Below are 20033 nucleotides of genomic sequence, written 5' to 3'. Positions count from 1 at the left end.
CCTCTACAAGTCCATCAGTCTCATCACTGTCTGTCTCATTTTCTCTCTGTCTTAATCAGTTAGAAGCTGCACAAGGCAACTGAAGGTGGATATCTTGAATATTTCAGAGCACTAAATGGCTTTTTTGATTCCTGATCCAATGCAACACTTGTTTTATCCTTAAGAGAACAATTAAGGAATGCATGTTCAGGTTATTTTACTTCATTGCCAGAGAAGAAATAAGGCTTCAAGCTACTCAGTATCATACATGTAGGAGTCCTTGGCTTCGGGGTTACAGTTTGCTTTTAACATTGTTTGTTGATGATCCCACACTGGTCGTTCTGATTTTCCTCAGTTGGGTTTTGGATGCACTTCCAGCAGGCTGTAAATGCTCGGAGTCTTTGCCAGATGTTAACTGATACAAATTACCTTCATTCAGTGTCTCCTGCTCCTCCTCTTGTGACTGTCTGCATGTGATCACACTGAGCGGAGATCCCTCAGAAAGGCAGCGTTCAGTCCTGTCTGGTTCCCAAAATTCCTTATGCACAATAGAGACCCTGTCAAGGTTCATAAAGATAATAATAGATAAAAAGATATTATGACAGTGTACACTTTGGATGCGTTTCCATTATGCAACAATATGCTGCAGTCTGTTGTTCTGGAGGCAGAAATGAGAACTTAAATAGTAAAGAAACAGCTTTAAAACACAGAAATTTGAAATCTGTGGATTAAGTATGGAGCTGGAGTCAAGCAAGACTAAAAGGAGTAAATGACAGTAATATAAAAGTAAAATACATAAAAGGTAAAGGGCAGCATAAAGGATAAAAGTGATGAAGTGCAGCTCTAAAATTAGGTCTCCATTGTAGATTTAAGAGAAGTGGAACTTGTCAGGTAGTTTCTTCCTGATGTGAGCAGCACATAAACTAAAAGCAGCTTAATCCTGTTTTGTACTTTATAACTTTACAACTTTATAACTTTATAAACCACCAGTAAACCAGCACCAGCTGACCTAAAAACCTTTTACTTTTCTTACTGTTCATACTGTGAGAAGATTAAATGAAATTCACTTAGTCAATTCTATTTGTTTTATCAGTCTAATGTCTAATTTAGCATGATAATGACACAGCTCCAAACAGGCTATGCACAGCAGAGTCTTTTCATCACATGAAGGGTGCCAGTATGTCCAGAAACAAAAAAACAACATCTGTGCTCATCAACCAGATCCAGGAATCCTCAGTGCAGCTGGAGAAACTGCACACAACTTGGTGTCAATATGTGTCTTTTTTAACTTTGGACAAAGCCAGTTTCATTTTTTATTTTTTTAAATGACATTTTGGACTGTTTTAAATTTCGAAACAGTTTCTTGTCCCTGAAAACATTTTTATAGCTGAATGAAATCACTTGTTTAGAACTATAAATTCTGCTGTTACTTGACCTTGGAGATTTTATTTTCTTTGATTTGTAAATGTGTGTTTTCAAAGCTTCAGTATGCTTTAATATGGTGTGCTCTGTAATGGGATTAAATTAGTACAAATACAATCTCCTAGGGCGCCAGTCTTGCCCTAACACTTTGCATTCAGGCCAGCTAAAGCCGCATGTGAAGTGACTATTTCCCCTTCAGTCAGTCACTTAGTCTTTGCACAATATTCTCCTTCATTTTCTCCATATACACATAACAATCTGCTTATCTGCTGCATGGCTCCAAGTGTGGACTTTTTGCTGCTCAATGATTTAAAACATCACTGAGATCATAGATGATAAATTGTCACTCAAAAGAGGCTTTAGTGTGCTGATTGAAACCAAGCTTCTGTACGTCCGGGGGAGCTGCTGGCCCTCGTTTTGCTTTGGGATGCTTCTCAGAAACAAAGGAACACCTCACGCTGAGGAGATAAAATGCAGTCAAAGTAAAACAAAGTTTGGTTGTCATTATGAGCGTATAAATCTTGTGGGTAAAAAGCAACCTTCAGTTCTGCTATTTCACATCTTGCAGATGTTGTGTAAACCTCTGGAGCGAACTCAGTCAAATAGTGTTTCTCAGGGTTTAACTGTCGAGCTGTAAATACAACCAATGTGAAAAAAAAGCAACGAAGAACTGGAGTCTGTTACCTATTCAGAACTCATTCTCCATTCTTGATTAATTTGTATTTGTGGGGGGGGGGGGGGGGGGGGGGGGGGGATAGAGGTTATGAAATGCTCTATTTTGACAACATATGTCAACACAATGATTGGAAGGTAAAACAGAGTATAAAGAATTATTTGGGGAGTAACTACAACTTGGCTAATTATCCTGATTCTTTTGTCATTTACTGGCTGCAACATGTTTAACAACCAAGCCAAAGAGAGAGTACCAAGCTGTGCAATGCATACTTAAACCACTCATTGTATATAAATATGGATAATGCATTTCCACTTCCTTTGACCTATACTACAGCCAGCCACCAGGGGGTGATCAAGATGTTTTGGCTTCACTTTTGGGGAGCTGTCATGACAACGCATAGACATATATACGTAGACACCACATTGACTGCTGCTGCCAATTGGAGCAACGTGCCTATACACGGCGGCCATCTTGGTACAGGGCCACTCGCTCTTGCAGCGCATTATGTCTATAGAGGAATGACGTGTTTGCACTATTAAAAGGTGATCACACATCGCTCAACTGTAATAAAAATAAATAAATAAATACATAAAATTGCTCAATTGTCAACATATATCCACAGAGGTTGTTTGTTACAAATGTCAGACAGATTGATAGACACGTTTTTAACAAATCAAACCTCTTACCTCCATAGATATACATGCACTACAACCTTTGCTAGCCCTGTACCAAGATGGCGGCACTTTAGGCACGCCTCTCCACAGTCAATGCGGCGTCTATGTATATATGTCTATGATGACAACGTAGGAGCTAAGCTAGCCCTGACTGGATAATATGCTAGCATGTTTACTGTTGGTCACCGTTAGCTGTGGGTTTAACAGTGTTATTCTTTCTGTTTTCATTAAAATGTTAAAATGCCTGTATGTCAGTATGAAATCATTATGGAAGATTATGTTATTTATTTTGTAGCAAAGCTGTCCAATATGTTAGCTTAACAAAATTCCTCAAAACTAAATGAAGGTAAGAGAACAGTAAGAGTAACCTAGTTAGCAATTAAGGCTAAAGAAAAGTAGCCTGCCGAGGCCTTTGACTGCGTAAACCTTGTCTTGCACATCACAGTCGTCCCTAAAGAGTCTACATTGTGGTGTAATAGCCACAGTTAAAATTATAGGTCATGTGAAATGCTTTAGACCAGAAAGACTTTTTCCATCAACTATTTGGCTGAAAAACGGTAAACACACACTGAATATTTTAACCAAGCTGCTGTTAACTGACTCTGCTGCAACAACCACAGCTGCAAAATCTTTGAGTTGAAAGCAACAAGTGAGTCTTCAAAGTGGAGAAATCGAAATTTTAAGCAAATCTGACATTAATGTTTTCTGTATGTCAAGTGTTTTGAACTTGGTATCTGTAGCTTATCTCAGTTGATTTTACAGTTTTAAAACTCATAATACATCTTCTTCAAGTCACATTTTTAAAGGCAATTTCTAAGTCAAACCAGTTTAATATGTTTTTACAGTGTGCCATCCACGTATATGTGGAATCAGCCACTTATTCATGAGATGGACTCTGATGCTAAAAAGCAATGCGTTCAAAATTTTAGAAGCCTGACAAACTTTTTCAGCGTATGCACCTGCTGAGTAACTTTCATTGGAGTGAATGTGATGGCTCTTCACGTTTCATTACAATGCAACACTACTTCACAGCTGTGTAATCTCAAGTGCAACTCACTGCAGCAATATTTTTCCCCCATACAGCATTCAGTATGAAGTTGTCCTTAAAACTGAAGGATACAAAAAGTAATGCTTGATATTGCATTCTGACTTTATTCTTTTATGTGATCCTTCATGTAATTAGCATACAAAACATTTTCCCAGACTTACAAGTCTACAACTTATGTCTGCCTCCTTAAAAAATACAAGCAATTAAAGAATAAAATAAAACCAACACAAATAACTTACATTACATTTTCTCAGTGACTCATATGTGTGTTTAGAAAACTCTAAAATCAGTCTGAACCATTAAAACCCCCAAAAATGAACAAAACAAATGCGAACAATAAGACACCCAAAGCATTTTTTTACTGTGTGATTCAAACATTGTTCTCACTGTCAGCTGTTGGTCTATAAACTCTGGCTGTGATAAAAGCCAGATGCTCGTTTCTCCTTGCAACTTTTCGGCCAAATCGTCCCACGGGTCTGATCCCTCTGCCAGTATACCATGAGGCATCGATGTCTGGATCTGGACAAAAAAAACAGATAACGATGACTCACTTAAAAGACCAGTGTGTACGATTTAGTGGCATCTAGTGGTGAGATTGCAACCAACTCCCACACCCCCTTTTCAAACATGTAGGAGAATCTACAGTAGCTGCAAAACTGGTGAAAATGTCAGCGTAGACATTCTGGGCTACTGTAGAAACCACAGACTGTATCAAAGAAATGGACGTAACATCGGTGACGTCACCCATTGGTTTGTGGACTGCATCTCGGAAGCCAATAGTTTTGAATCTAGGCAGCGCCATCTTGAATATTTCAGGTGAAAAGAAATAAAGAGAAATAGTAACTTTAAAGATATTCAAAGGCACACTTTATACATGTAGCTGGATCCTGTTGTTGAGCTAAGAGGATCAGTTCACGCATATTACAACCCCCCCCCCCCCCAAACGATATTTTTTCATTTAACACTGATGGTATTTAGTCATGCATTTTGGTTTTGACGTATTTGTGTCTGAGATTTCCCCAAAACAATGGAAGTAAATGGAAATTAGTTTGAGGATTGAGAACACATAGGTAGCATTTGTTCTCATTAAAAAAAAAAAAAAAAAGGTTAAATGTATGCAAATTCAAAGTGGTCAATATTGAATAATTAACATATAATAATATAATGCTTACAAAGGATATCAATAACTTTATAATCTTATATACCCTTTTTTAGGGAATGCAGATGAAAAATAGTCTAACTGTGTGATGCATTTATATCAGTGGTTATTAACTTGCCCTGCCTATGTTAAATACAACAATAAAGAAAAGGAGCTTTGACTTTTTAGACTTTGTTTCTCTTCTCCATGCAGCTTTAAATAAGTTGAAGTTGTACCAGAAACCACTAATATGCTTCTACAAAAAAAAAAACAATCAATAAATAAATGAATAAATAAACAAAACATAATTTGTTCCAGCATTTTAAAACATTAAACTCACTGATCGCTTTACTGTATAAATAAATTGGTAATTGTAAATGGAGAAAAGCTTTGGACACATAAGCAAACATTAGAAAATATAAACTGTGTACTGAATTAAATACAAATGACTGGTAATAAACTCCAGCGATGTCACAAGAAACAAAATAAATTAGCATTTCATTACAATCAGATGGAAGCGTGTTGCATTCACTTGAATAAAAAAAAAATGTAAAAATCAGTTTTTTCTGAGTAATTTATTTTTTGGTCTGTTTTTCGAGGTAATTATTTCTGTTTTTCTGACTAATCTTTTTTCCTGTTTTTCGGGGTAATTTTTTTCTCTGAATTATCGAGATACTTTGAAATCTCACGAGAACATCCAACCTGTATCTTGTATCCATGGAGCGTGCCATATATGTCCAGCTGATCCTGGAGAAACTTTGCTATGTCCAGGAGATCTGAATGGGCTTTCCTTCTATATGACTTAAAGACAGGACAATCTCCCAGTGTCTAAAACCCAGATCTAAGTAAAACTGGATTAAACTAAACAAGCAGGTCATGTTTGCTTCCATTACATCGAGCTCTCAATAAAGAGAGAATGCGTCCAATGTTTTGAATGCCCTCAAACTCAGAAAAAAAATTAGCCCGAAAAACAGAAAAGAAAAAAATGACTCAGAAAATCTGAAAAAAATTACCCCGAAAAAAAACAAGCATAAAAATAAATTACTTTGGAAAAAAGAAAAAAATTACTCAGAAAAACAGAAATAATTACCTCAAAAAAACAATAAAAAAAAATTACTCAGAAAAAACAAAAACTGATTTCTTTTTTTAATTCAAGTGAATGCAATACGCTGCCATACAATCAGATGGGTTTCAAAAAATGCCTGGCTATATCATATATCATAATCACTTTGGGTCTCCATATAATTGTGTCATCAGTTAGGTATCTCTTACTTCTGATGATCATGGACCCGCCTCGATGATGTCCACATAGAGCTTGACTCAGCAACAGAACGACAGCACAGAGTATTGCACACAGCCTCATCGCAGCTCGACCTGCAACAAAGAGAAAACATGAAAACCAATCACATCTACAACCAGAGTCCAAGTTCAGCTGATAGAGGAGCATCAGAGCTGACACTTTTAATAGGAAATACAGTTATTAAATTGATATGTGATCTCTGCTGATAAAGATTACAATGGGTTTTTTTTTACAGCAGACATTAATGTCTCCAAATAAACCAAATAAATGGAAGTTGGAAAGTTGCCTGTTTTGAAGCAACTTGTAAATCTTCTCTGGCCTCAAAATGAAAATGAATTTGCTCCAACTGTTTTAAATTTTAAGCATAGATTAATAAACTGTGTCAGAGGACATGAGACATGAGTTGCTAAAGCAGCAGTCTGAGTCATTTTTTCCTACTTTTAATCTCAACAGACGTTTTGGCTCCACTTTGCTTTGATTACACAGTTGCATTATCTCTTATCCAAACTATATCTGACCTACTTTTCATCATATTGAACAATTAAATTAAAACTTACCGTGATTACAAATGTCAGATGGTTTGAGCAGCAGCACCAAACTTCCCTTTGCTGTTTCACTCTCAGTAAAAGCCACAGGTGCGAATCCTTTTCTCCTTCTAAGTATGAAATGACATTTTATAATAATCCCAAAAGACTGGAAACAAGAAAAGAGTAATAGACTAATAAATATGTTCTCACCTGCACCTCTGAGCTTCCTGGTTGTCACTTTGAGTTGATCTGTGATTCATCATCTCTTTATATTCCAGCAGGAGGGGCAGCAATATGTTGACACGCTGATGTCACCCACTCCTCAACAACAATGTATACGGCTCTTATGATACACGTCACCTTCACTGACTTCTATATTTGGCATCATCAAATCAAGGAAATTCCTTCCAGCTGCTCCATGTAGAAATTTTAAAACTCAACACATGTGCTGCTTAACCCTCCTGTTGTCCTCAAGTCAAGGGAGGAAGGAAAGAAGGAAGGGAGGAGGGAGGGAGGAAAGAAGGAAGGTAGGAGGGAGGAAGGAAAGGAGGAAAGGAAAGAAGGAAGGAGGGAGGGAGGAGAGAAGGAAGGAAAGGAGGGAGGGAGGAAAGAAGGAAGGACAGAGGAAAGAAGGAAGGAGGGAGGAAAGAAGGAAGGAAAGGAGGGAGGGAGGAAGGAAGGGGGAAGGAAAGAAGGAGGGAGGGAGGAGAGAAGGACAGAAGGAAGGAGGGAGGGAGGAAAGAAGGAAGGAAAGGAGAGAAGAAGGAAGGGATGAAAGGAAAGAAGGAGGGAGGGAGGAGAGAAGGACAGAAGGAAGGAAGAAAAGGGGATGGAGGGAGGAAAGAAAGAGAAGGAGGGAGGAAGGAAGGAGAGACGGGAGGAAGGACAGAGGAAATAAGGGCGGTACGAGGGAGGAAGGAAAGAAGGAGGGAGCAAGGACAGAGGAAAGGAGGAAGGAAGGACAGAAGGAAGGAAGAAAGGGGGAACAGTCAAAACAGATGGGGTCAATTTGACCCGGGAGGACAACACGAAGGTTAAAGTTTGGGAAAGGAGGGAGGGTGGGAGGAAGGAAAGAAAGAGGGAAGGAAGGAAGAAGGAAGGAAAGGAGGAAGAAGGAAGGAAAGAAGGAAGGAGGGATGCAAGGAAGGAAGGAGGGAAGAAAAGAAGGAGGGGGGGAAGGAAAGAAAGGGGGAATAAAGGACGAAGGAAGGAAATGAGGAAGCAAAGGAGGAAGAAGGAAGGAAAGAAGGAAGGAGGGACGGAAGGAAGGAAGGAGGGAAGGAAAGAAGGAGGGAGGGAAGGAAAGAAGGAGTGAGGGGGAAGGAACAGAAGGAAGGAAGAACCCGGGAGGACGACAGGAAGGTTAACTTCCAAACATTAACAGTGGATCAGAATGAGTGAAGAAGACATTTATTACAAATATTATTACCAAGTAGCAAAATAAAATAATAAGCAGGAAGTTGGCTGAGCAGTGAGCGTCCGACAACCTCAGACTGGATGAAAATAAAAGACATTTACAACATGGAAAGATGAACCCTGTCTTTTCCCTGAGACATGACACAGAGAAGGGTAACAGATTTTGGAAGAGATGGAGATGGTACTTGGATCTGAGATGATTGGATTACAGTATGTTTGCTTTGGTTGGAGAATTTTATCTTTTATTTTGTATTTTTCCAAACTGGACTGGGAGTTTTAAAGTAGGGACACTCCCTCCGATTGAGGGTCTCTCAAAGGACAGATGTGGACGAATCCAATCTATTCCCCATCTACATCATCCATTTCTTTCCCATTTTCTTCATGCATGGTATCTACTCTATTTCACACTGCAGTAGACGGCCATGACCCTGCCTGTTGGTTTCGGTGAAAAATTATTGCCAGAACCATAAAAACCAAAGTTGGAAAAAGAAACATTAAAAGTGGATCAAGGAGCTGATTTCACATTTTGAGGGTGCGGTCAGATCCTATGACAAAATAAATCCTTAAGTAGGTCATCCGAAAGATGCTAATTATTAAGCTAACATCTCTATATTAACCTTCCTGTCGTCCTCCCGGGTCAAGTCGACCCCGTCTGTTTTAACCGATCCTTCTTTCCTTCCTTCCTTCCTCTTTTCCTTTGTCCTTCCCCCCTTCCCTCCCTCCATCCCCTTTTCTTCCTTCCTTCTGTCCTTCTCTCCTCCCTCCTTCTTTCCTTCCCTCCTTTCTCCCTTCCTTATTTCCTGTCCTTCCTCCCTCCCTCCTTCTCTTTTTTTCCTCCCTCCCTCCCATTTTCTTCCTTCCTCCTGTCCTTCTCTCCTCTCTTCCTCCCTACTTTCCTTCCTTCTTTCCTCCCTCCCTCCTTCCTTCTTTCCTCTGTCCTTCCTCCCTTCTTTCCTCTGTTCTTCATCCCTTCTTTCCTCTGTCCTTCCCCCCTTCTTTCCTCTGTCCCTCCTCCTTTCCTCCCTTCCTTCCTCCCTCCTTTCCTTCCTCCCTTGACTCGAGGACAACAGGAGGGTTAAAAGCAACAATATTTAAGACAAAAAAAATGTTTAAATGTGGAAATAATTGGTATTTCTACTTTAATATTAGTCTTAATTTGGAATAACCTCTCTGTAATATCCATTTGCCAGAACATTTAAAGTTTAACGATCTTGACAGCAGCTTGCGAGAGCACACTGATGCAATCTTTCCTGCCGATTTAAGAAACCAACAGGGTGAACGTCCAGCTCTGTCACCATGACAGGCAAATATGAATATCTGTTTGAAGCCGCTGACACTGTAACGACAATAAATACATGATTTGCTGAGGTTACGCTGACTTAATGTGATTCTGCCACAGACACAGGCAACAAAAGCGATTACGTTGGATAAAATTATATTTATAAAGGTCACAAACTACATTAATAAAAAAAAGATAAAACAACAGCATCAGTTTAGTTTGTAAATAATTTAATAAGACTAATGAGACAAAGTATGTTATTACATGACTAAAATAACGCTAATAATTTAACCCAGGCTTGAAGTAATGTGTTTAGTGACGACACACACACACACACACACACACACACACACATACACACACACACATACACACTGATATGGTTCATTTCTCTCAGTGGCTCCAATTGTGAAACTGAAGATTTGACATCATACAAACAATAAAATGGAAAAATAACCTTTAAGAAATCTACAGATGACGTACAAATTCAAGGACGGCAGAGGCCACGAGATGAGATTCATATCCTCGTCATTCATATCAAACCACTTAGTGACTCTTTGTGCTTTGAGTGGAAGCATCTGCAGTCTTACATTTAGTATTATCCTTTAGATCAGGGGAGTCAAACTCATCTTCATTCAAGGGCCACATACAGCCTAATTTGATCTTATGTGGGCTGGAAGGAAGGAAGGAAGGAAGGAAGGAAAGATGGTAGGAGGAAAGGGAGGATTGAAGGAAGGGAGGAAGGAAGGAAAGACGGAAGGAAGGAAGGGAGGAAGGAAGGAAGGACAGATGGACGTAACAAAGGAAGGAAAGACAGATGGAAGGAAGGAAGAGAAAACAGGATGAAAAGATGGAAGGAAGAAAGGGAAGATGGAAGGAAAGATGGAAGGAAAGATTGAAGGAAGCAAGGGAGGAAGGACAGATGGAAGGAAAGAAGGGAGGAAGGACAGATGGAAGGATGGAAGGAAGAGGAGAGAAGACAGTAAGGAAAGATGAAAGGAAGGAAGGAAGGAAAGATTGAAGGAAGAAAGGGAGGAAGGACAGATGGAAAGAAGAGAAGACAGGAAGGAAAGTGGGTCGGATTAGATACCTCGGCGGGCCGGTTCTGGCCCACGGGCCGCATGTTTGACACCCCTGCTTTAGATCATATCCACCTGTATGTGCATATAATAAATTAAAATCAGGAAATCAGTTTTTCATATTGCTTTATCAACCAATGTACCCAAATATGTATGATGTCCTTCACTGAATTTAAAATAATTGTTAAAATCTGCATTTATTTTATTGCATAATCTTCCACCCCCTAAATAAATAAAAATAAAAGAGACATTTACGTCAATTAAAAAGAACCAAGTCCCAATTTGGGTAACATTTTTAGCTGCTATTTGAACATACCATTATTCTCTATTATAATATGCAAAAAGTCAATATAAAACTATTGATTATGAATAAGCAGTAAAATTAATATTTCGTTAAAGCAAATTAAATCTGCAACATAACAGCGAGATGTACAAGATTTACAAATCTAATATAAATATGTTTTAGATATTATGCAATAATATTAGTTTATACTGTAGATGTGTATATTCTGTGTTCGCACTACATTTACACCTTCAAGTGTTTTCTATTGATTATTAAAATCATTAACAAATACATTAACCCTCCTGTTGTCCAAGGAAGGAAGGAAGGAAGAAGGACGGAAAGGAGGAAGGACGGAAAGGAGGAAGGAAGGAAGAAGGAAGGAAAGGAGGGAGGAAGGAAGGAAAGAAAGGGGGAAGGAAGGAAGGAAGGAAGGGAGGAAGAAGGAAGGAAAGGAGGAGGGAATGAAGGAATGAATGAAGGAAGGAAGGAAGGAAGGAAGGAAGGAAGGAAAGGAGGGAGGGAGGAAGGAAAGGAAGAAGGAAGGAAAGAAGGAAGCAAAGGAGGAAGAAGGAAGGCAAGAAGGGGGGAAGGAAGGAAAGAAGGAGTGAGGGGGACGGAAGGACAGAAGGAAGGAAGAAAGGGTCAATTTGACCCAGGAGGACGCTACGAGGGTTAAACATCAAAAAGCATAAAAATATAAAAAATGTGAAACTATTTGAAGTTGATTGGTAGTTGGATTGTGGATCTGTAATGATCAATAAATTAATCAATTAGTCGATTGACTTTGATAATCGTTTTGAGTTAAGAAACGTTTTTTGTTTTTTTTCGCTTCCAGCTTCAAAAGTGACTATTTTCTAGATTTATTAGTATAGATAGAATATATTTTGGTTGTGGACTGTTGATGAAAACAAAACATTTGAGGACACCTAGACTTTTAGGAGACAGTTATGGCGCTTTTCCACTACACAGTTCCAGCACGACTCGACTCGCCTCGCCTTGACTCTGGTTTTTTTGTGTTTCCACTAGGGATAGTACCTGGTACCTGCTACTTTTTTAGTACCTGCTCTGCTGAGGTTCCAAGCGAGGCGAGCCGAGCCGATACTAAATGTGACGTCGACAGACTGCCGGCCACTGATTGGTCAGAAGAGTTGTCACAGGAAGAGTCATGAGTCGTCCCACACAAGAATCAAACCCGCCATTTTTAAATACCGGCAACAGCGTTACAACCATACGGCTCAATGTTGTTGCTTTGTGTGTGACAGAAAGCCACATACAGCAGCAAGTACACCACTGCCTCCATGTCCTCCATTGTTTATGTGTTTGTGTCGCGTATAAAACTAAGTCACGGCAGTTTCGCGGAGCCGTTGCTATGACGACCCCGCCCACGTTGAGTAGGCACCTTTATGTAATGGAAAAGGTCGTTCCTGGAACCGAGTCGAGGCGAGTAGAGTAGTGCTAGAACAGTGTAGTGGAAAAGCGCCATTAATCAACATATTTGTCCTTTTACTGACATTTTATAAACCAAGCGACTAATTGATTAATTGAGAAAATCTTTAACTGATTAATTGATAGTGAACATAACCGTTAGTTGCAGCTCTAACATTGTTTTTGGACAGTATGATTATCATTTGTACTGTGTGAATATTGAAATAACTAACTGTATATTTCAGATTAACTTAAGTTAGTGCATATAATGTGTAACTCAAACACACATAGTATAAATACAATGTGGATCTATCCCAGTAAAAATAACACAATATCACAACGACACAGTTTTAAATATCAACTCAAGCTGATGAAAGTCTTTGAAATGTAAAATGTGAAACTCTTTAAAGAAGACTTAAATCCATTCCAGCTGAATTCCAGTTCATCACAAACTGTAACGAACTTCCTCGGTCACAATATGCTCAGCCGCCTCATGAACCCTGCGTCATTACTGGCTTCTGCAAAAAGAGAGACACACAAGAAAGACAATGATTGGCCGCTAAATCAATAACTGGGGTGATGAATCATTCCATGCGTCGATTGGATTTATGAAAGCTGTGAAATCATTGAGAACAACGGAGAGAAAAGAAATCAACAAAATTAATAGAACTGTCGGCGAGATTGAGATTTAAGGGTTTTGAAAGCATCACGATTAATCACATATTCAAAGCATATTAAAGGGAAATCAACATATTTTTAATTTCAGCAGAAAATATCTCTAATATACTTAGACTGCCGGGGGACTCCTATGATGCACTGAGCTCCTCTCTCTCTCTCTCTCTCTCTGTCTCTTTCTATTTAAAACTTTTACTTCTCTCTGCAGCTTTTCTTGTTCTCTCCTCTCTCTCTCTCTCTCTCTCTCTCTCTCTCTCTCTCTCTCTCTCTCTCCTCTCTCTCTCTCTCTCTCTCCTCTCTCTCTCTCCTCTCTCTCTCTCTCTCTCTCTCTCTCTCTCTCTCTCTCTCTCTCTCTCTCTCTCTCTCTCTCTCTCTCTCTCTCTCTCTCCATTAACATTCATAGTACTATTAATGCATTCAATAAGCTAAACTTCTTCCCCGGAGTTGTCTGTGCTTTCTGGTCTCACAGGTAATCTGGGCCTGTAGACGTCCGGATGACAGATTCCAGTCCCGGACCTTCTAGCTTCATTGTTGATTTTCGTTGTGCTTCTCTCTCCTATCCTTCCTTTCTCTCCTCTCCTTCCCTCTCTCCTTTCCTTCCTCTCCTTCCTCTCTCCTTCCTCTCTCTCTCTCTCTCCTCTCCCTTCCTCTCTGCTCCTCTCCTTCCTCCCTCCCCCTCCTTCCTCTCTCACCTCTCCTTCCTCTCTCTCTTCTCCTTCCTCTCTCCTCCTCATCAAACCCCAACCGGTCGAGGCAGATTGTTCTCCCCACTCTGAGTCTGGTTCTGAGGTTACTTCCTGTTAAAAGGGAGTTTTTTTCTTGCCACTGTTGCTCATGTGGGAATGTTGGGTCTCTTTAAAGTTAAAACCTGAAGAGTTCGGTTTAGAACCTGCTCTATGTGTGAAGTGCCTTGAGATAACTCTGTTGTGATTTGGCGCTATAAAAATAAAGATTGATTGATTGATTGATATTCATCCACAAGTTCAGCGGAGGATGGATATGAAGAAGATCACAGCTCTTGTTGTTGGCTCTATGTTTGTACTGCTGGAGTTTGTTGTTTTTATTTTCACTGTAGACTGGATGAAGACCTACTTATTGCATTTGGCTCCCAGTCTCTTAAAATTAAATAACAGCTAAGAAATACTTACTCAGACTCATGGACAGACCTCGGAGGCGTCTCATTCATAGTTTGGTTGTTTTCTTCTTAACAAGGTACACCTGAGAATGATATTACACATGGCTGCCTTTCAAGTCTTTGCCGTTAGCTTAAAGTAGAAAGCTGCTAAACTAGACTTTTATATAATACTGTAAGTAGAACACACATCAGGGTATTTAAGATCAGAGAGTAAACATCCATATATTCATATATCTTGTTATTTTTCCATCTCATTCATTCTGCCTTTAATAGTCCACAGTTTTCTTGGCAGGATTCATGTGCTGGTTTATATAAATTACAACAAAACAGAAGAAATCATCATGTGGATAGTTTTGGTGATTGCATAAAAATGAAAAACTAATTATAATGTAAAAATACCATAAAAGAATTGGTCCTTACCTCTTCCACAAATGAAACCTTTAAAAAGCAAGGCGTGGCACATTTGGCATATGCTCTCACAAATGCAAGATTTGCACAGCATGTGTATATTAATAGAGAAGAAGCTATTTCTAACCACTACAAAGCCTGATTGGAAGCCAACCACCAGTAAGAGAAGCCAAAACCCAGTGTTCCCAGTGAATGAAGAGTTCATTTCCAACAATGGATCCACTTGAAAGGAAAGCATTTTCTTAAAGGAATAGTTTGATATTTTTGGAAATATGCTAATTCACGTTCCTGCTGAGAGTTAGTTGAGAGGATTAATATCATAATATAATGTCAGTATGATAAATATGAAGCTACAGCCAGCAGTGTGGTTAGCTGTGCTTAGTATAAAGAGTGGAAACAGAAGGAAACAACTTTGTTTTGGTTATTACTCATCAGGCTCTACAGGCTTTAGCCCCCGAGTTGATCTCTCAAGTGTTGTGTCCTTAAAGTAACTGAAAGCCTCTCAGATTTATTGCTTCAATGTGCGTACAAATAACACAACATTACACTTTCAAACCTAGTGCACTGTATACAAAGTCCAATTGATACGCCAAACCTTATTGGGGAAGTTGAGTCAATATAAAGCGACTTTGTTTTATTTTATAAGGTGATTTTTGGAGTATTAGTGGGAAGGATGTTAGATGGCTAAATAACTGGTTTTCAAAAGCTGCAGGAGATATGTGTTCAAGACCACATACCAGATATCTTAACCGCATTTTAACCGAAAACCAGCCAAGTGTATTTTGGCCTTAAACTAAACCAACTGTGCTAAATGACAGGGGAAAGGGTTACAAAACTGATCTATGGCGTATTCCCCTCACACAATTCGAAAGCATAAAAAATATGTTATTTGTACGTAGATTGATAGACTACATTGTTCAGAACAGCTGATCAGACTCTATTGGATTTAAGATGAAAAGAGTTAGCTATAGTTGTCCCTAAACTTTTTAGTATAGTTGGTATAATAGTTTATACGTCTCACTTTTTTTAAATACATGCTTGATTTTGTTGTATCTGCTGTTGTCTCCTTTTTATTTTGTAAGAATAAACTTCGTGGTCACTATAATGCTTGTAGGGCGTCATATGAATACTTTTTTACTTACTTACTCATATTTCTCGGCTGAGGGCAGTGACTTCCTGTTGTATTAATTAGTGAACTTTTCCCCTGTTGTTTCCCCCTTGCTAAGCTAAGCTAACTGGCTGCTAGCTGTAGCTTCATAATCTAACAGACAAACATGACAGTGATATTGATCCTCTCATCTAACTCTCGAGCAAGCATATTTCCTAAAATGTCAAACTATTCCTGTAAATTTAACATCCAACATGTTTAAGATAATCAACGCTAAATCAACTTTCCCTCACATGTTTTAATTTTTTTTTGTTGTTGTTGCTTTTCTCTTAATGGTAGCTATAAAATATTGGAAATAAACTCTTCACTACTGCACTCAGCACCACACAGCGGGGGGTCATACCGCACAGGTGGCCGTGGTCTTGGGCTTGGCCACAGGGTTCCTCTGTGTCAGGGAGCCCCTGTAGAGGGAGTTCCTCACAAACCTGTCCACCTGGCCTGCAAAAATACAGCAACTACAATGTACATCCATATTCTACTGTCTCTTTTTAAAAATGTAGTACAATTATGAAGTCAGACTGGGATTCGACTGGGACGTCGTTTTGTTACAAACCTAAAAGCTGGAAGCATATTTGGTGCCAGTGGAGGTTTGGGAATTTTAAAGTCCGTGTAAAGTAAGAATAAATATGTGTTCTGAGTTTGACATACCACAGAAAAGTGTGTTGTTAACCACCCTGCCAAATTTGAATGAATAAAAAAATCGCCAAATCTCGCTGCTCCCAAACGCTGTGGGCGTGCCCATGGAGTTAGCTGAAACTCCGCCCCCTACCAAGTGTCACCTGTCAATCAAAGTCACCACCTCATGGTGATGGAGACATGGATGCTACGTCTGAGAGCTTTCTGCTGCTAGCTTAGCTGCTAGCTTAGCTGCTAGCTTAGCTGCTAGCTCGGCGGCTAACTCAGCTAACTGGCTAACTGTAGACTGTAGTAGTAGTAGTAGTAAGAAACAGTTTAAGGCTCTATCTCCACAATAGCATAGTTATCAGCCTTTTCACATGTTTTTTGTAACCATTTTTCAACATGTATGATATGTTTAGAAGTAAATCAATGAATTGACTTCACACGGACTTTAAATGAGGGTCATTGACAACAGATGTTATTGGAAAAGTAGGCAAGGTATAGTCAGGCTTTTTGATGACTAAGATTCATGGGTTTAAAAATAACTTAAAACCCTGAAAATGTTGTGTAATACCTCTATTCTGACTCAAATTATCCTACTATATATAGTGTAATATACTTATGGGAATTCTGCCTGTAGAGAGTTTAAGTATCTGATATCCTACTGGGAAAATCAAGCTCATACATACAATAGGACACAGTGTTCATCTGACTTAACCCGGTGCACAAAACAGATCATCATGTTCTCTGAGTTTAACAAGGTTAAGATGTTTTGAGTCAGTCGGGAGGCCCTGGGGATCACGCTCAGGGGCAGCAGTGTTGGTGCTTACTTGTGGGAAAGTTGTGGGAAGGCCTTCTCGCTTGGACCGGGATTGCAGACTGGAAGACATACAAAGAAGGAGACAAACAGAAAAACACACAAAATAAAGGATAACAGTGAGAATGTGGGACAATTTATGGCCTATCAGCTTTTTTTTTTTGGCACCTGAAGAAGTAGACAAGTTTATTAGAGACAGGCCTCTCTATCTAATCTAAGAGGGGCCACACAACTGCAAGTCATATATAAGACCTCTAAATATAGCTGCAGAGTGGACTATGGTATGCGAAAGGTATTTTACATAAAGAAAGATCTTTTATCATGATTTGAAACATCTTTGACTTAAGCCAATATGGCACTAGTTACTATATGACCGGTAGCTACTGGACTGAATTAAAACCCAGATTTTGTGCCTCATTTCAGTGCCACATGAATGCTTGAGCTTGATGATGCTCCGAAACAGCGGTTAAAAGCATAATACGATAGATAGATAGATATAGGTAGATAGATAGATAGGTAGATAGATAGGTAGATAGATAGATAGGTAGATAGATAGATAGATAGATAGATAGATAGATAGATAGATAGATAGATAGATAGATAGATAGATAGATAGATAGATAGATAGATAGATAGATAGATAGATAGATAGATAGATAGATAGATAGATAGATAGATAGATAGATAGACAGACAGACAGACAGACAGATGGCTAGATGGCTGGATGGCTAGATACATAGATATATAGATAGATAGATCTTTTTTGTCATTGTACAAAAAGACAATGAAAATAAAAGAAGTGCAATCAATAAGTAGAGAAGCATCTGGTTATAGACTTGAACTGCTTGTGTGAATGAATGCCAATTACATCAGCCAGCAGTGTGAGTGTCCTGGGCCCACACTGGGGAGGGGGAGTAAATGATTGATCCCTTGCAATGTGGAGACCTTTGACATGAGCTTTTCCTCATGCAATGAGTCAGGGGAGGTGCTGTATTTTCATTAATACAGTCACTCATTCATATTTCTTTATTTGTCATGTGAATGTTATGTAATTTTAAACTTGAGTTAATGTATTGTTCAATTTCAAGTTAAAATTTACCTTTGAAATTAAAAAATGCCGTACTTTAACCCTCCTGTTGTCCTCAGGTCAAGGAAGGAAGGGAGGAAGGAGGAAGGAAATGAGTAAGGAGAGAGGGAGGGAGGAAAAGAGGAAGGAAGTAAGGAGAGAAGGAACGGAGGAAGGAAGGGAGGAAGGAGAAGGAATGGAGGAAGGAAAGGAGGACTGAAGGAAGGAAGGAAGGCAGGAAGGAAGGAATGTGGAAGGAAAGGAGTAAGGAGAGAGGGAGGGAGGAAAAGAGGAAGGAAGTAAGGAGAGAAGGATAGGAGGAAGGAAAGGAGGAAGGAGGGAAGGAAGGAAGTGAGGTAAGAAGGAAGGGAGGAAGGAAAGGTGGAAAGAGGGACAGGAGGAAGGAAGGAAGGAAGGAAACAAAGGAGTAAGGAGGGAGGGAGGAAAAGAAGAAGGAAGTAAGGAGAGAAGGATGGGAGGAAGGAAAGGAGGAAGGAAGGAAGGAAGTGAGGAAGGAAGGAAGGAAGGAAGGAAAGGTGGAAGGAGGGACAGAAGGAAGGAAGGAATGACGGAAGGAAAGAAAGGAGTAAGGAGGGATGGAGGAAAAGAAGAAGGAAGTAAGGGGAGAAGGAATGGAGGAAGGAAGGACGGAAGGAAGGAGGAAGGAGCAAAGAAAGAGGGAAGGAGACACTATGAGAGTGCTAAGAGTAAACCGAAACAGTAAAGTTGCTAAAGGAAATTGATAATTCTGTGTAGGTTCATCACTACGAACAACGCCTCTGACACACAGACATTATTGGTTAGATAGATTGTTATCATAAAAACTATTGATTACAGCTGCTTTAAACTAATATTTTTAGATTCCATTTTTAAATAAAACAACTGTGTTAATATTTGACTCAGGGATGACTCATAGGAGGAGATCATTCTTTCTCATCTCACTCAGCATCTTTGCCTCATTTCAACTCTCCCACGCTCCACAGGGGAGGTTTCTGGCACTCTACTTTTTTGGCTTTGTTCTGGTGAATATCCTGTTGTTTCCCCCAATGGTAAAAGACAAGTCTTGAATAATCAGTTAAGCACAGGGAAGCACAGCAAATCTTTAATGCCCCACCTTTCCCTGTAATGTTAATCTCATCTGAATGTGGCTTCAGTTTAAAATAAACATAGAAGTTGAAATGTCTTTACCCTTCTCTTTTTATCCGTTGGCATACCGGCAGCGTTCAGAGCAGCAATCCTATCCTCGATGAAAGAGACCTTTGGATGAAAAGAAAGAAGTAACTCTGCATAGTTGTACCATTTTTGTTTGTATTCATAGAATTAAACTAACATGCCAGCTAATTTTAACTCAGCCTCTGGTTTTGCTTTACCTCACTCTGGGCGTTCTGGACATCAGCAGCTGCTTGGGCTACCTTGTCCTCCAGCTCAACAAGTAAGGCTGTTGAGCCTTTGAAGCCTGATTTCATCCCCTCCTCCCGGGGGGGCCGCCTCCTGTCCAGGCTGTTTGTTGAATAGCATGTCTGCAAAAGAAATGTTGAGGAAATTCTGTGTTTATTGGTTTCTCACATAAAGAAAAACTTTTGTATATTCTGCCAAGTCATAACATTTCAGGTTGTGTTTAGGATGCTTTTACTGCTCTCAAATGTAAATATGTAAAGGCTAATGATTTAAGATGGACATAAACATCTATCTTAGTAGCTGTATAATTAACTTAACATTATTAGTTTAACAAAAAGAGACTTAAGAGAGTCATGCTTCCATAAACTGCATATCCTGAAGTGGCAAGTTGTCCCTCATAGTTTACTTTAGCCAATGAAGCAGAAAGGGTTTGATAATAAGCAGAACAGAAAACACGGGCTTCTGGGAAATCAAAAAGGTCCAAACCAGGGACAAGACTGTC

At 39.3% G+C, this 20033-nt stretch overlaps 1 protein-coding gene across 1 annotated transcript in view; it reads right to left on the bottom strand.

Moving 5' to 3' along the window:
* Nucleotides 1-12737: 12737 nt before the first annotated feature.
* mlphb (melanophilin b) overlaps nt 12738-20033 on the bottom strand; it is a 40317-nt gene continuing 33021 nt past the window's right edge. Inside the window, exons 11-15 of the mRNA XM_053329104.1 lie at nt 19504-19624; nt 19322-19390; nt 17081-17129; nt 15976-16070; nt 12738-12764 (exon numbers count right to left, since the gene is read on the bottom strand). Coding sequence (XP_053185079.1) covers nt 12738-12764; nt 15976-16070; nt 17081-17129; nt 19322-19390; nt 19504-19624 — 361 coding nt within the window. The remainder of the gene's footprint in view (nt 12765-15975; nt 16071-17080; nt 17130-19321; nt 19391-19503; nt 19625-20033) is intronic.

This window comes from Scomber japonicus, chromosome 11 (genome assembly GCF_027409825.1).
Source record: "Scomber japonicus isolate fScoJap1 chromosome 11, fScoJap1.pri, whole genome shotgun sequence".
Taxonomy (NCBI): Eukaryota; Metazoa; Chordata; class Actinopteri; order Scombriformes; family Scombridae; genus Scomber; species Scomber japonicus.
Note: the sequence above shows the minus strand (reverse complement) of the source record. Positions and strands in the feature narration are given on the sequence as shown.